Source organism: Stenella coeruleoalba (genome assembly GCF_951394435.1).
Source record: "Stenella coeruleoalba genome assembly, chromosome: 19".
Classification (NCBI taxonomy): domain Eukaryota; kingdom Metazoa; phylum Chordata; class Mammalia; order Artiodactyla; family Delphinidae; genus Stenella; species Stenella coeruleoalba.
Genome location: NC_137165.1, coordinates 33616223 through 33631364, shown reverse-complemented (window position 1 = coordinate 33631364; position 15142 = coordinate 33616223). Strand labels below are relative to the sequence as shown.

At 33.4% G+C, this 15142-nt stretch overlaps 1 protein-coding gene across 14 annotated transcripts in view; it reads left to right on the top strand.

The window, feature by feature from the left end:
- BCAS3 (BCAS3 microtubule associated cell migration factor) overlaps positions 1-15142 on the top strand; it is a 574874-nt gene that overhangs the window by 152234 nt on the left and 407498 nt on the right. For all 14 annotated transcript variants that reach the window (XM_079905183.1, XM_079905184.1, XM_079905176.1 and 11 more), the window contains one exon: positions 8037-8207. In XM_079905183.1, the coding sequence (XP_079761309.1) occupies positions 8037-8207 (171 nt within the window). The remainder of the gene's footprint in view (positions 1-8036; positions 8208-15142) is intronic.

Here is a 15142-nt window from a genome sequence, read left to right as displayed (position 1 = left end):
CATCTTGTTTCATGATTTAAGATCACCTTGATATTGAAACTTAACAAGAGCATTATGAAAAAGGAAAGCTATAGTCCTGTCTTGCTCATTAACATAGATAGGAAAAATCCTAAACAAAATACTAGCAGAAAAAAAAAATACACAGAGGGATGATGTGTCATAATCCATTTGGGATAATTCCACAATTAAGGCTGGTTTACTACTCAAAATCAGTGAGTGTAATTTGCCACATTAGCAGAATAAAGGAGAAAATGATACAAATTATCTCAATATATGCACCAAAAGCGTTTGATAAAATCGAACATATATGCATTGATAAAACATTTTAGTAAATAGTGATAGTTTCTGGTTCTCTAGAATTCAGTTTTTCTCAAATTGCCAAACTATTTAAACATAGTAGACATGATCTGTTTCTGATCATTTCACTATCTGGCTCCCTTTTAGTTGTGTTTTTGTTGTTTACTGTTAGTTCTCATTTATGATGTCTTGACTCCTTGTTTGCTAGAATTTTTAAAAAAGATTTGTAGAAACAGATGTGAGTTTGAGATCTAGGCTTGGATCATCTTAATCCAATTTCACAGATTGAGAATTACTTAAATTATTTAAATAAAGGTCACCTGAAATAGCTGTAAGATCCTGATTACTACAGGTTCACTCTTATTTCTATTGTATGTCCCTTTATGTTTCAACCCAAAGCATGCAGGGAAAGTAGACCCCCTTGAACATGACTACCTAGTTCCACAAGTCTATCAAAAGCACTACTCAGTCTCTTAGAAGCCCCCTCTAGAATCATCCTGTGCATTTAGGCCTAAATACCAGCTCACATGTCTGGATTTCCTTGTTCTCTTGGATTTTGACCTAGTAACTCATCACTGTTTTGTTCAATATTCAGTAGCTTCAAGCAGAATTAAAGAAAAATAAACTCCCCGGTTTTCCTACTTGTTTTCATTGGTAGGATTGATCTGATTTACCTAGCCTGTCATTACTGAAAATAGAAAATAAAATTTCTTCTTATTATTTCTTACCATTTTAATAATTTCTAGGTAATATGATATATTACCATGAGATATATAACATGGAGAATATTTGAAAAGCTATGTAGTATGTGCTCCTTAAGAGAATACTACACTTTCTTTGACAGAGTAATCATTAATATTTTTCTCTCTCTGACGACTGCTTCTCATGTGGCTTCATGTAGGTTAACCACGTTGTTATATAGAAGGATTAATTATTAAATTTTTAATTCTTTTTTATGTCTCACATTACAATTGTAAGTATAAATTATATTAATTATATATGTGCTTGGATCTCCTTCAAGGAAATAATCTTTTTTGCCCACCCCGGATTTTCAAATAGCACTTAAAATTCATCTTTCCAAATAATTTGGCTTTCCTTATGAAGAATATAATAGCGGAAAATTCTCTGAGGTCGTATTGAAGGAAGAATTTTAATATTGAAATTGTTCCAATTGGATTATTTTGAAACATTTATTAAAACACTCCCAAACTCATTCTACTAGGCCACCATCACCCTGATACCAAAAGCAGAAAAAGATACAACAAAAAAAATTACAGACCAATATCACGGATGAATATAGGTGCAAAAATCCTCAACAAAATACCAGCAAACAGAATCCAACAACACATTAAAAGGATCATACACCATGGTCAAGTGGGATTTATCCCAGGGATGCAAGGATTCTTAAATATATGCAAATCAATCAGTGTGATATACCATGTTAATAAATTGAAGAATAAGAGCCATATGATCATCTCAATAGATGCAGAAAAAGCTTTTGACAAAGTTCAACACCTATTTATGATAAAAACTCTCCAGAAAGGGGGCACAGAGGGAACCTACCTCAACATAATGAAGGCCCATATACGACAAACCCACAGCAAACGTCATTCTCAGTGGTGAAAAACTGAAAGCATTTCTTCTAAGATCAGGAACAAGACAAAGATGTCCACTCTTGCCACTGTTATTCAACATAGTTTTAGAAGTCCTAGCCATGGCAATTAGAGAAGAAAAAGAAAGAAAAGGACTACAAATTGGAAAAGAAGAAGTAAAACTGTCACTATTTGCCGATTACATGATACTATACATAGAGAATCCTAAAGATGCCACCAGAAAGCTACTAGAGCTAATCAATGAATTTGGTAAAGTTGCAGGATACAGAATTAATGCACAGAGATCTCTTGCATTCCTATACACTGACAACGAAAGATCAGAAAGAGAAATTAAGGAGACAATCCCATTCACCATTGCAACAAAAAGAATAAAATACCTAGGAATAAACCTACCTAAGGAGGTAAAAGACCTGTACTCAGAAAACTATAAGACACTGGTGAAAGAAATCAAAGATGATACAAACAGGTGGAGAGATATACCATGTTCTTGGATTGGAAGAATCAATATTGTGAAAATGACTGTTCTACCCAAAGCAATCTACGGAGTCAGTGCAATCCCTATCAAATTACCAATGGCATTTTTTACAGAACTAGAACAAAAAATCTTAAAATTTGTATGGAGACTCAAAAGACCCTGAATAGCCAAAGTAATTTTGCGGGAAAAAAAACGGAGCTGGAGGAATCAGACTCCCTGACTTCAGACTATACTACAAAGCCACAGTAAGCAAGACAATATGGTACTGGCATAAAAACATAAATACAGATCGATGGAACAGGATAGAAAGCCCAGAGATAAACCTACACACGTATGGTCACCTTATATTCAGTAAAGGAGGCAAGGATATACAATAGACAAAAGACAGCCTCTTCAATAAGTGGTGCTGGGAAATCTGGACAGCTACATGTAAAAGAATGAAATTAGAACACTTCCTAACACCATACACAAAAATAAACTCCAAATGGATTAAAGACCTAAATGTAAGACCAGACACTATAAAACTCTTAAAGGAAAGCGTAGGAAGAACACTCTTTGACATAAATCACAGCAAGATCTTTTTTGATCCACCTCCTTGAGTAATGGAAATAAAAACAAAAATAAACAATGGAAATGGACAAACGGACCTAATGAAACTTAAAAGTTTTTGCGCAGCAAAGGAAACTATAAACAATATGAAAAAACAACCCTCAGAATGTGAGAAAATATTTGCAAATGAATCAGTGGACAAAGGATTAATCTCTAAAATGTATAAACAGCTCATGCAGCTCAATATTAAAAAAACAAACAACCCAATCAAAAAATGGGCAGAAGACCTAAATAGACATTTCTCCAAAGAAGACATACAGATGGCCAAGAAGCACATGAAAAGCTGCTCAACATCACTAATTATTAGAGAAATGCAAATCAAAACTACAATGAGGTATCACCTCACACCGGTTAGAATGGCCATCATCAGAAAATCTACAAACAACAAATGCTGGAGAGGGTGTGGAGAAAAGGGAACCCTCTTGCACTGTTGGTGGGAATGTAAATTGATATAGCCACTATGGAGAACAGTATGGAGGTTCCTTAAAAAACTAAAAATAGAATTACCATATGACCCAGCAATCCCACTACTGGGCATATACCCAGAGAAAACCATAATTCAAAAAGACACATGCACCCCAATGTACATTGCAGCACTGTTTACAATACCCAGGTCATGGAAGCAACGTAAGTGTCCATCGACAGATGAATAGATAAAGAAGATGTGGTACATATACACAATGGAATATTACTAAGCCATAAAAAGGAACGAAATTGGATCATTTGTAGAGACGTGGATGGATCCAGAGACTGTCATACAGAGTGAAGTCAGAAAGAGGAAAACAAATAATGCATATATGTGGAATCTAGAAAAATGGTACAAATGAACCGGTTTGCAAGGCAGCAATAGAGACACCGATGTAGAGAAAAAACGGATGGACACCACACAGGGATAGTGGGGTGGGGAGGTGGTGGTGTGAATTGGGAGATTGGGATTGACATGTATACACTAATATGTATAAAGTAGATAACTAATAAGAACCAGCTGTATAAAAAAAGTAAAGTTAAAAAAATGAAAGAAACACTTTTATTGAAAAAGAAAAAGAGACTGGATGGGGCCACCTACCCTTCACCTGGGCCTGTGCAAGGGTCTGCTCCATGACCTTTTGAATGTGCAGAGACCTGTAGCTTTGTTATGCCTGTACATTTTTTCCCAATCATTTTCCCCCACGCTTCCCACACTCCCCACACCTCAGACCGCCCTGCTTCTTTATTCTTTATCACATAAATACCCTGAGCCCCTTGCCTTCAGGGAGGTGCATTTGAGATTTGTTCTCCTGTCTTCTTGCTTGGCTATATTGTGAAGAAAACTTCTCTTTGCTACAAACCTCGATGTCTCAGCTTTTTGGCTTGCTGTGTGTTGGGCAAGATGAACCTGGTTTGGTAACATATGTGTGTGTGTATAATTGTTTATGATTGTCAGTTTATTAGTCTCTCCCACTAGATGGTGAATTCCTTGAGGTCGGGGACTATATTTTGTTCATTTCTGTAAACCCAATATGTAGCAGTCAATAAATGAATTCAATAATGGAATAAATAATAATGAATTTGGGAAAAAAAAGAATGCTACACTTCCTTTGACAGAGTAATCATTAATATTCTCTCTCTGATAGCTTCTCATGTGGCTTCATATAGGTTAACCACATTGTTATATAGAAGGAATAATTATTAAATTTTTAATTCTCTTTTATGTCTTACATTACAATTGTAAGTATAAATTATATTAATTGTATATGTGTTTGGATCTCTTTAGAGGAAATAATCTTTTTTTTTTCCTGGATTTTCAAATAGCACTTAAAATTCATCTTTCCAAATAATTTGGCTTTCCTTATAAAGAATATAATAGTGAAAAATTCTCTGAGGTCGTATTGAAGGAAGAAGTTTAATATTGAAATTGTTCAAATTGGATTATTTTGAAATATTTATTAAATCTTGGTCCATATATTCTAGTTACCTTATAACTGTTTTATTTGATTTTTCCTTTTAATGTGTTTTAACCCCAGCGTTGTAAATTGATTTAATAAAAATGCCTCTGTTTTCTCCTGTTATCTGATAACTTCTTAATGACAACTAACAGCTTTTGTGAAAGCAGCACCATTAGTCCTAATGGATAGGGAGGACAACTGATATGGCCTGAGAAAGGTTAAAGATGACTAGTGACCCTTTGGCAAATCTGTCTGCAACAGAACAGAATAAGAACCATGCTCATTTGAATTTTTGGTCACAGTAGATTATCTGACACATTCGTTATAGTCTTATGTTCAGCACTTTACAGTACAGATTAGTTATGTGAATATTCTTGTAATATTCTTCAGATTGTGAGGACACTAGTGCTCGCTGATATGACTCTAACATGGAAACAAATTTCTCCTAGAGGCAAAGGTCTTTACTAATGTAGAAAGCTTCCAGCACCCCTCTCTCACACCCTGCATTAGACCTTATTTGAAAGTTAATGAGCTATGATAGATAGTACCGTCATGTTACTTACTATACAAAGTAAAGATTTGATGACTGTTAAATTTTGGGTTTAATTTTTTGTCCACTGATAAGAAGACCCAACCAATAGTCCTAAGTTGTTGTTTTTTGTTTTTAGAAGCATCATTAACTCTTTCTGTAATATTAGCCTTTAATGCTGAAATATACTACTCTTTTTCCCCTCTTTCTGGAGTTTTTTTCCTAGTTCTCTTCTATTAACTTTTCCCTTTATCTTGTGGTTTGCTTTGGTATGTTACTTCCACTTTCTGTGTGCTCCAGTTATTTTAGTTTTATTCCTTTTCATTGGTATAAGAGCATGAAATAATTAGCTCAAGGGCAAACAGGGAGGATAAACAATTAAAGACTTTAAACCTGAAAGGCATTCCTTTGATAAAGGGATAGCTCCGTTTAAGTGGGAGCATCTCCATTAGCATTAATGGAGTAAGTACATCAGCTGAAGCATCTCAGAGGTTAATCAGGCTTCCTGGCCCGCTTTTGACATCAATATACTGTGGCGCCTGGTTTTGTTGGTCCTTCAGAGGCTTTCTTGACAACACTCTAACAGACTTTGTGTAAGTCATTTCTTGTGAATTATTGAAATAAATGTTTGGCTGCTAATTGAGGAGCACTAATGTGTTTTATAATCACTGCAGTTTGAGTTTTTAGCACTAAACAAAACAGTTACAATTGATTTGTGGCTTTTTCTTGGTTTCAGTCAGCTGTAAGTTATATCATTTTGCTTGAATTCAGCAAATGGCTTTGCTGATTATTTTATTTAAGTATTTATTAGGATACACTATTACGGTTTTCATTTCTCCTTCCCAGTATGCATTTGTGTACTGAATTCATGAAGTGTGTGAGATCACAGGTAGTAACAGGAATAGATTACAAGGCAATACTGGATAGTGGTTTGGAGATAGTCCTGGTTTTGAGTTCTGGCTTTGTCGTTGGCTGGCTGTTTGAGCTGCCATTTTCTTTAACTTCTGTAGCCTCAACTTTCTCTTCTTTAAAGAGTAGAGGTGTTTGAGGATATCTATCCAGATCATTTTTGTTAAAGAGCCTTAACCATTTCTGAGTTCATAATCAAGTTTCCATGGAACGTAGCTACAGTAAAATAATACATATATTATGTATGTTTCTTTTTTTTTTTTTTTTTTTTTTTTTTTTGCGGTACGTGGGCCTGTCACTGTTGTGGCCTCTCCCGTTGCGGAGCACAGGCTCCGGACGCGCAGGCTCAGCGGCCATGGCTCACGGGCCCAGCCGCTCCGCGGCATGTGGGATCTTCCTGGATTGGGGCACGAACCCATGTCCCCTGCATCGGCAGGCAGACTCTCAACCACTGCGCCACCAGGGAAGCCCTGTTTCGTTTTTTTTTTTAGTTCCACCTGGTTGTTGTTTAAATTACATTTAGGCCTTTATAAACAACCTTTTTTTGCCTAGTAGCATTTATAAATTAATATTTGAAATGCTGTATATATAATATACATTTTAAAATTTAGCTGTAGCATATGCTAGAATATAGGTCCATAATTATTTTAAAAAGAGCAAGTCATGGTATTGAAGATTAATTTGAAGTATTCTAATAAAAACTTCTCCTCACAGTATGAGGATATGTGTCTATTGTATCATACATAATTTCTGATATGTCCATGTAATCTAAACAACTTATTTTGGCTCTAATGATTAGATATGTTAATGTGTTTATGAATAACATAATTTTCTCTTTGTTTTCACTTTCTTCCCTTTCGGACAAAAAGAGAAAACCCCGTTACTTAACATGATTGTTTGTTAGTGGTTATGAGAATAATCAGATGAGATTCACATAAAAGAAAACATGCACATGAGTTAGTTTCATCTCTTTGTTTTCAATGAAATGGAACTAAAATGTAATTCTGAAATGTCTTAAGTTGTCTTTAATTGAAATAATATATTAGGACCATTACATTAAATTGTTTTCTGTTAGCAGGGAGAAAAGAACCTTCTTGGTTAATTTTATATGACATTTCATTCATCTAGTAAAAAGTATCTTTGATGGAGACTGTATTTTCTACATGCCAAATCTTGGTGTACAATATTATATAACATCATATTATAGATTTACTTTGGAATCAAAGTTGTTTTCACATATGAATTCTACCAGTATCTCAGTCTTTTTCCTGCTAAAAAGTTGACTCAGTATTAGATTTATACTGTTTAAAAAATAGAACATCACATAGTTGCTACTTCTTAATATTTCACATATTTTAAGTTATATGCATTGAGGAGGGGGGAAAAATAAATATTGTTAATAAAAGTATAATTGTATCCTCATGTGAAACAAACTCTTTGGATAGCTTTATTCTCACCATGCTGGCTTTGGGGAATCTACTGATTCACTCAATCTAATACCAATTTTCTAACTAAAATTTAAGATCGTATAAAAATCAGACTGAATTTCTGTGACAGTGCACTGCTACATATAAGCTTGTTAGAGAATAAAGAATTTAATGTGAATTAACAAAACATGTATTACTATTTAGAATCCAAATACTGATGTGAAGTCATACATTTTACCTTTCATTGTATAGACATTGAAAACTGGCCTGACAATGGTTGGGAAGGTGGTGACTCAGCTGACAGGCACGCTGCCTTCAGGTGTGACAGAAGATGATGTTGCCATCCATAGTAATTCAAGGCGGAGTCCTCTGGTCCCAGGCATCATCACAGTAATCGACACTGAGACAGTTGGAGAGGGCCAGGTAAGAACATGTGATGCATGTAATGTTCATTTTGTGCAGAGGATGGAGTAACTAACAATATCATTTGGGATCAAGATCATACAAAATGTATTTGGAGATGTGTTAATTTGGAATTGTAGAAAATTAAGGTTATCTCAGGTTAGAATTTTGTTTTTTTCAAAAAATGATGAGTAATTATTGTACAACACAGGGAATATAGCCAATATTTTATAAAAACTATAAATGGTGTAGACCCTTTTAAAAAATGATGAGTAACTTGTTAAAACCTATTATTTCAGACATTGTTAATGTATCAAACCTGAAGGTAAAATTGAGGTTCTATAGAATTCTCTTGCTATCTCTTCATCAGGACATTTGTTCCATAAATAAATAATTATATATCTCATTTATACTGTTTAGTACTGTTTCTTTTTTTTAATGACACTTGTTATAACTTAGACTAATTATGACTAATTATGATGGTAATAAATGACAATAATATTAATAAATTGTATTACAAATTTTATTAGATACCTCCTTATAAATATGGAAAAATATAAAAAAATCTCAAAGAGTGTATTAGAATATATAAATGGTAATAACTTATTATAAGATCTTATATCTTCACATAAAATAGATTTTCACAGCCTATGTTCAGAAACATTTAGGAGTGATTATAAACATGGAGAAATACGTTATGCTTATGTAAGTCTTGCTAGAAAGAAACCAGTTGGGTTTTGTTTTTCTCCCTCATACATTCATAGACAGTATTTTCTTTTGAATCATGGTCATGAATTTTAAAATACATTTCTGAAAGGAAGGTAATTTTCATGGTTTGTGATCCTTGCTATAAATACACAATGTAAACCTGATTACTAGAATGAGATAGGAGTAGAGCAAGATTTGGAAATAGAAATTATTTTAATTTTATATAGAATTTATATTTAATTCCATTTTCAGAACATAATTATGTGAGCCATTAAAATATTAACCCTAAATATTGCATGTTCTTTTGAGAAAATCTGCTTCCAGTATATGTGGTTCTACATCTTGATGAAAGATTACATTTGGCTGGTACTCATATACTAATTCCTATAGTAAGATCAAGTGGCATTTCAAAAAAATATGGACTGTGCTGCAATTAAAACACCCCCAAAAATCTTTGAATTTCTGGGTTATTGAATCTGGCTATTATATTTTATTTAAAATCTGAATAATACAATTCTCTGCCTTTCCCATCTTAACTTTGTGGTTAATCAGATATGTTACAGACTTGTATTCCTGTTTAAAACTCATTTTAATGAAGTGCTAGCAAACTTTTCAGTTGACTGTAATGACTTTTTTTTTTAAGTTGTGTTAATTAGCTCAAGTTGATAGACACATACAGATGTTCTCTTTTTAAATTGGAATTAAATATATAAACCCTTAGTGTTTTATGAGTGTTAAAGTAAAAAATATTTTCTTTTGTCCTTCGATTCTTAATTAATTCACCTCCAAGGCCACCCACATTTACTAAGTAGTAACAACCCTCCTCAACACTGTCTAGTTTGGTGAGTGGATTGAAATCTGTTAAGAATCTAGCATTTGTTGACAGACTGATTTGTGGTAATTTAAAAGTTGAAAATGTTATCTCATTATTTTTGATGAAATAGAGCTATAACTCATTAATTTATGTAATGAGTAAAAAGAAAAATTTAATTTATACGAAAAGCATAGCATTTGGTCTTGTGTTTTCACATGTGGTTTCTTTGGGTTTTTTTTTCCCCTAGTTCTTTGTTAACTTTTTATAACTTTAAATTGGAATTCTCACATTTGGAATATGGAAGTGAACAGTAGATTGTACAAAAGTTCATTTTTCTGTATAAGTGCATTGTTAACCCTGGAAACAAGTAAAGTTGTTCATTAGGAAATAAGAATCATAGAAATGTTAGCTTTTAAAAGTTAAAAAAGTGAAAGTGTTGCTCAACCTGAAAAGTTTTATCTTTTCTATTATTTGTTGGGAGCATAATCTCTTTTCATTCCTACTTATAACATATTCTGCAGTTTTGATTGATTTAAAAATTCTATTAAAAGACAGGAAATAAATAATAAGTTGCTATGTGCATTTTTAAGGAATTATAAATATTTTTTTAAGCAATAAAATTTCCTCAATATAATACTGTCTTCTTTTATTAATGTGAATCTGTTTTTTGTCAGGAAGACATTTTTGTCTCTAATAAATAGTTCAGTTGAAGTACAAAGCTGTTTTTAGGTTATGCTGGATTGTATTAGAAAGACTGCAGTGGTTAATGTCATGGATTTATCACTTTTAGCCCTTTCCCACTGATGTTTGACCTTAGCTGTAGTGTTTCTTCTTGTCTCTATACATATCAGGAACTAAAGCTGACATTATGTGCACTTTTGCTGTTTAAAGCCATTGAGCCTTTAATAAATATATTTTCATGTTTACAGGGATAGTGTATAAAATTTGATTCACCATCTTTCTGATGCTGAATTGATTAGTTTGATTTGATGGTGACAGGATCACTGTATGGTGCCTGCATTAAAGGGGAATGTATTTGCTTGACTTTGTCCATTTTTATCTGTGTTACTTTCATGTTTTATTTAAAAGCATTTCGTGGCTAGGATAAGTTAAGCGATAAAATTTGCCTTTATAAATTTATATAATTTTAGTTTAACAAGGTGGCAAAGTCTCTAATCAAAGAAAAACGCTCCAGAATGATAACATAAACTAGAGCTATTTCTTGCCCTGGTTGCAAATACAAGTGTTATTCATAGTAATTTGATGGTTCCTATGGTGTTTGTCTATCTTTTTGTTCATATGATAAAGCCTTATCCACCTTGTATCCACCTTGCTTTGCTTTGTTTTAACAAACGCAAGTTGTTGCTACATATACTTGGGGGTTTAGCCTGTTTAGTTAAGTAGTGAGTAAAAATTAAATGTCTCAGGACAACTGTATTGGGATATCGCTGGTATTGATTTGATATTGATATTTTAGGCAAGATGATGATGCAGTGGAGAGAATCTCTACAAAAGTATCTGGTTGTTATATTTGTGAAGTTCATAAAGAGAACATTCGAAGAATCCTATATAGTGGCATGAGGTTTTGGTATTCACCAAGATTAATGAACCTTTTTGCTGGATGGCTTCTGTATTAGTACCATCAAGTAGAGTACTCAGTGCTAATTGTATTGGAAGGAGAGGTATAGGGTTATAATATATGAAAGGAAAGGGAATCATAAGATTGAGTTAAAATAGAGAAGTGGGCAAAGGACAAAATATTTCAGTGAAAAAATAAAATACTTACAAATGGTGTAAAATCTTTAGACTTGACTTGTTATGAGAGAAAGACAAAACTACCCTAAGATACCACTTGTCACCTATCAGCATGAAAGAAATCAAAAAGCTTGCAGTATACTCTACATTTTTTTAATACTCTTTTAAAAGAATATATTTATTTATTTGGCTGTGCCTGGCATGCGGGATCTTTTTAGTTGTGGCATGTGGGATCTTTTATTAGTTGCGGCATGCAGGATCTTGTTTTAGTTGTGGCACACGGGATCTTTAGTTGCAGCATGTGGGATCTAGTTCCCTGACCAGGGATCAAACCCAGCCCCCCCTGCATTGGGAGCGTGGAGTCTTAGCCATTGGATCACTGGGGAAGTCCCTGCTCTACATTTTTCACTTTTAATTTTGAAATAATTGTAGACTCACAGTAAGTTGAAGATAGTTTCCCCAAACTGTGACATCTTATATAACTGTCGTAAAATATCAAAACCAGGATATTGACAATGACGCTTTACTGTTAACTAGGCTACAGACCATATTCAGCTCTCACCATTTGTTTTACTTGCATTCATTTGTGTGTGTATCCAGAATATTGAAAGAACTCCTATAACTGAATAATAAAAAGATAAATAGCCTTATTTTAAAATGAGCAAAGGATTTGAATAGCCATCTTTCCAAATATGATATGCCAGTGGCCAGTAAGCAGAAATGAGAGCCCTGGTACACTGCTGGTGGGAACATAAAATTGTACAGCCGCTTCGGAAAGGAGTTATTACCATTTGACTCAGCAATTTGTCTCTGAAGAGATTTGCTCTTAGGAGATATATTACCAAAAGAAATGAAAATATATTTTCATGTAAAAACTTGTACATGAATGTTCGTAGCAGCATAATTTGTAATAGCCAAAAAATAGGAGCAGCCCAAATGTACATCAACTGATTGATGGATGGTTAAATAAAATGTGGTATATACATACAGTGTAATATTATTTAGCAATAAGAAGAAGTGAAGTAGTGATTCATGCTACAAAATGAATGAACCTTGAAAATCTTACGCTTAGTGGAAGAAGCCAGTCGCAAATGAATACATATTGTATGAATCTATTTATATGAAATGTCCAGAATAGGGAAATCTACATAGAGAGGAAATAGATTGGTTGCCTAGGGCTTGGAGTTTGGAGGGAATCAGGTGGGGAGTGACTGTTAATGGTTATGAAGTTTCTTTTGGGTGATGAAAGTGTTCTAAATTTGATTGTCATAATGGTTGCACAACTCTGTATGTATACCATATTTCCTAAAGCAATCTATCAGTTATTTAGCAGACTTAGTTTAACACACTTTCCTGGAGACTGCTCCTATAAGTTTCTTCTCTTTTTCTTGTTTTCCTTACCTAACATTTTTGAAAGTCAAATGGAAGAATGGAAAAGAGAGATGAGAGAAATAATTTATAACCCATGTTTCCCCCACTTGTGGTAAAATATATATAACATAAAATTTGCCATTCAGCCATTTTTAAGTTTACAATTCAGTGATATTAAGTACATTCACAATGTTGTACAACCATTGCCATTATCCATGTCCAGAACTTTTCATCATCTGTACCCATTAAACAGTAACTCCCCATCCCCCTATTCTCACACTCCCTGTTGACCACCATTCTAATTTCTGTCTCCAATAGATTGCCCTTCCTTAAAAAGACATACAGTATAAACTGTTGAAAAGGATGTGGAGAGATGAAACCTTATACTCTATTGGTGGACATATGAAAGTATCTATACTTTGGAAAACAGTTTTTCCTATTTCTTAAAAAGTTCAGTATATATTTACCATATGACTGAGAAAATCCACTTCTAGGTATCTCCCCAAGAGAAATAAAAACATGTTTCACAAAAAAGATGTGTGTGCAGATATTCATAACAGCGTTATGCATAATAGCAATCAATTGGAAATAATCCAAATTGCCAAGAATTTTTTGGTGAACCCACATGTTGTGGTCCCTCCATCCAGTGGAATACACATAAGCAATACAAAGAAATGAATGATACCTGAAACAATATGATTGAACAAAAAAATTATATGTTTAGAAAGAAATGGAAGATAAATCGCATGGTTCTATTTATTTGAAATATTTTGAAAAATTTTAGAAAAGGCAGATGAGATGAAATATACACTAGGGATTGTCTGGGGCTTGTGGTTGGTGTTCTAAAGTCATCATGAAGAAATTTGGGGGGTGTTGGAAGTATTCTAAATCTAGAATGTGGTAATGGTTATACAACTGTATAAATTTACTAAGCATTATCCACTTATATGGGGTGATTTGTATGTATGAATTTTGTGGTCATTGGGGAATGACTCCCAGCTATGATGAAGTGAAGAGATAAGCAAATCTTTTCCCCAGAAAATAAGTACATTACTGGATGGAATTGTCATACTGAGTGAAGTAAGTCAGAGAAGGAGAAACATCGTATGATATAGCTTATATGTGGAAGCTAAAAAAAAAATGATACAGATGAACTTATTTACAAAACAGACACAGACTCGCAGACTTAGAGAACGAACTTATGGTGAACTTATGGTTACCACAGGGGAAGTGTCAGGGGGAGGGATAGTTAGGGAGTTTGGGATTGACCTGTACATACTGCTATATTTAATATGGATAACCAACAGGACCTACTGTATAGCACAGGGAGCTCTGTTTAATATTCCGTAACAACCTAAATGGGAGAAGAATTTGAAAAATAATAGATACATGTATATGTATAACTGAATCACTTTGCTGTACACCTGAAACTAATACAACATTGTTAATCTGCTATATCCAATAGAAAATAAAAAGTTAAAAAAAAAATAGAGTCTCAGAGGCCTTTGGGGCAACATTAAACATGTCAACATATATGTAATTGGAAGATTGTTTTAGGGAATAATGATGTTTCTCAGTTGATAATTCCCATGATAATAATAGCACAAAGGAATGGGGAGGAAATGGAGCTATACTGGAGCAAGGAGCTATAATTTATTGCAATTAAGTGTGGAATTAACATGTAATCTTGTTGTCTGTACAGCACCTTATATAGCCTGTACAGTAACCACTTAAGAAATTAATCCAAAGAATTAACAGAAGATAAAAATAGTAAACATTAAAAATAATTGTTTAACACAAAGGAAGAGGATCAGAGCAACAACAAACACCTGAGACATAAAAATAAATGGAAAATGGCAGACCTAAATCCAATTATATGTGTAATTATATTAACTATAAATGGACTCAAGTTAAAAGACAGTGATTGTCAGACCAGAATCACTTTAGATTCAAAGACATAATTGTTTCAAGTAAAAGGATGGAAGAAATGTACCATGCAAACAATAACCATAATAGAATTGGAATGGCTATATTAATATCTGATAAAAGACTTTAAGTCAAGAAATATTGCCAGAGGAAAAGAGGGATGTTTCATAATGATAAGAGAGTCAATGTAATAGCTAGATAAAACAATTAATAATGTGTAAACACCTAACAACATAGTGCAGCAAGCATTAAACAAAATCTGACAGATTGAAAGAAGAAATTCTAGCTAACATTTACAGTTTGAGATTTAAATACTGTGCTTTCAATAATTGATGGAAAAACTATACAGAAAATTTTTAAAGATTCAAAAGACTTGATTAAG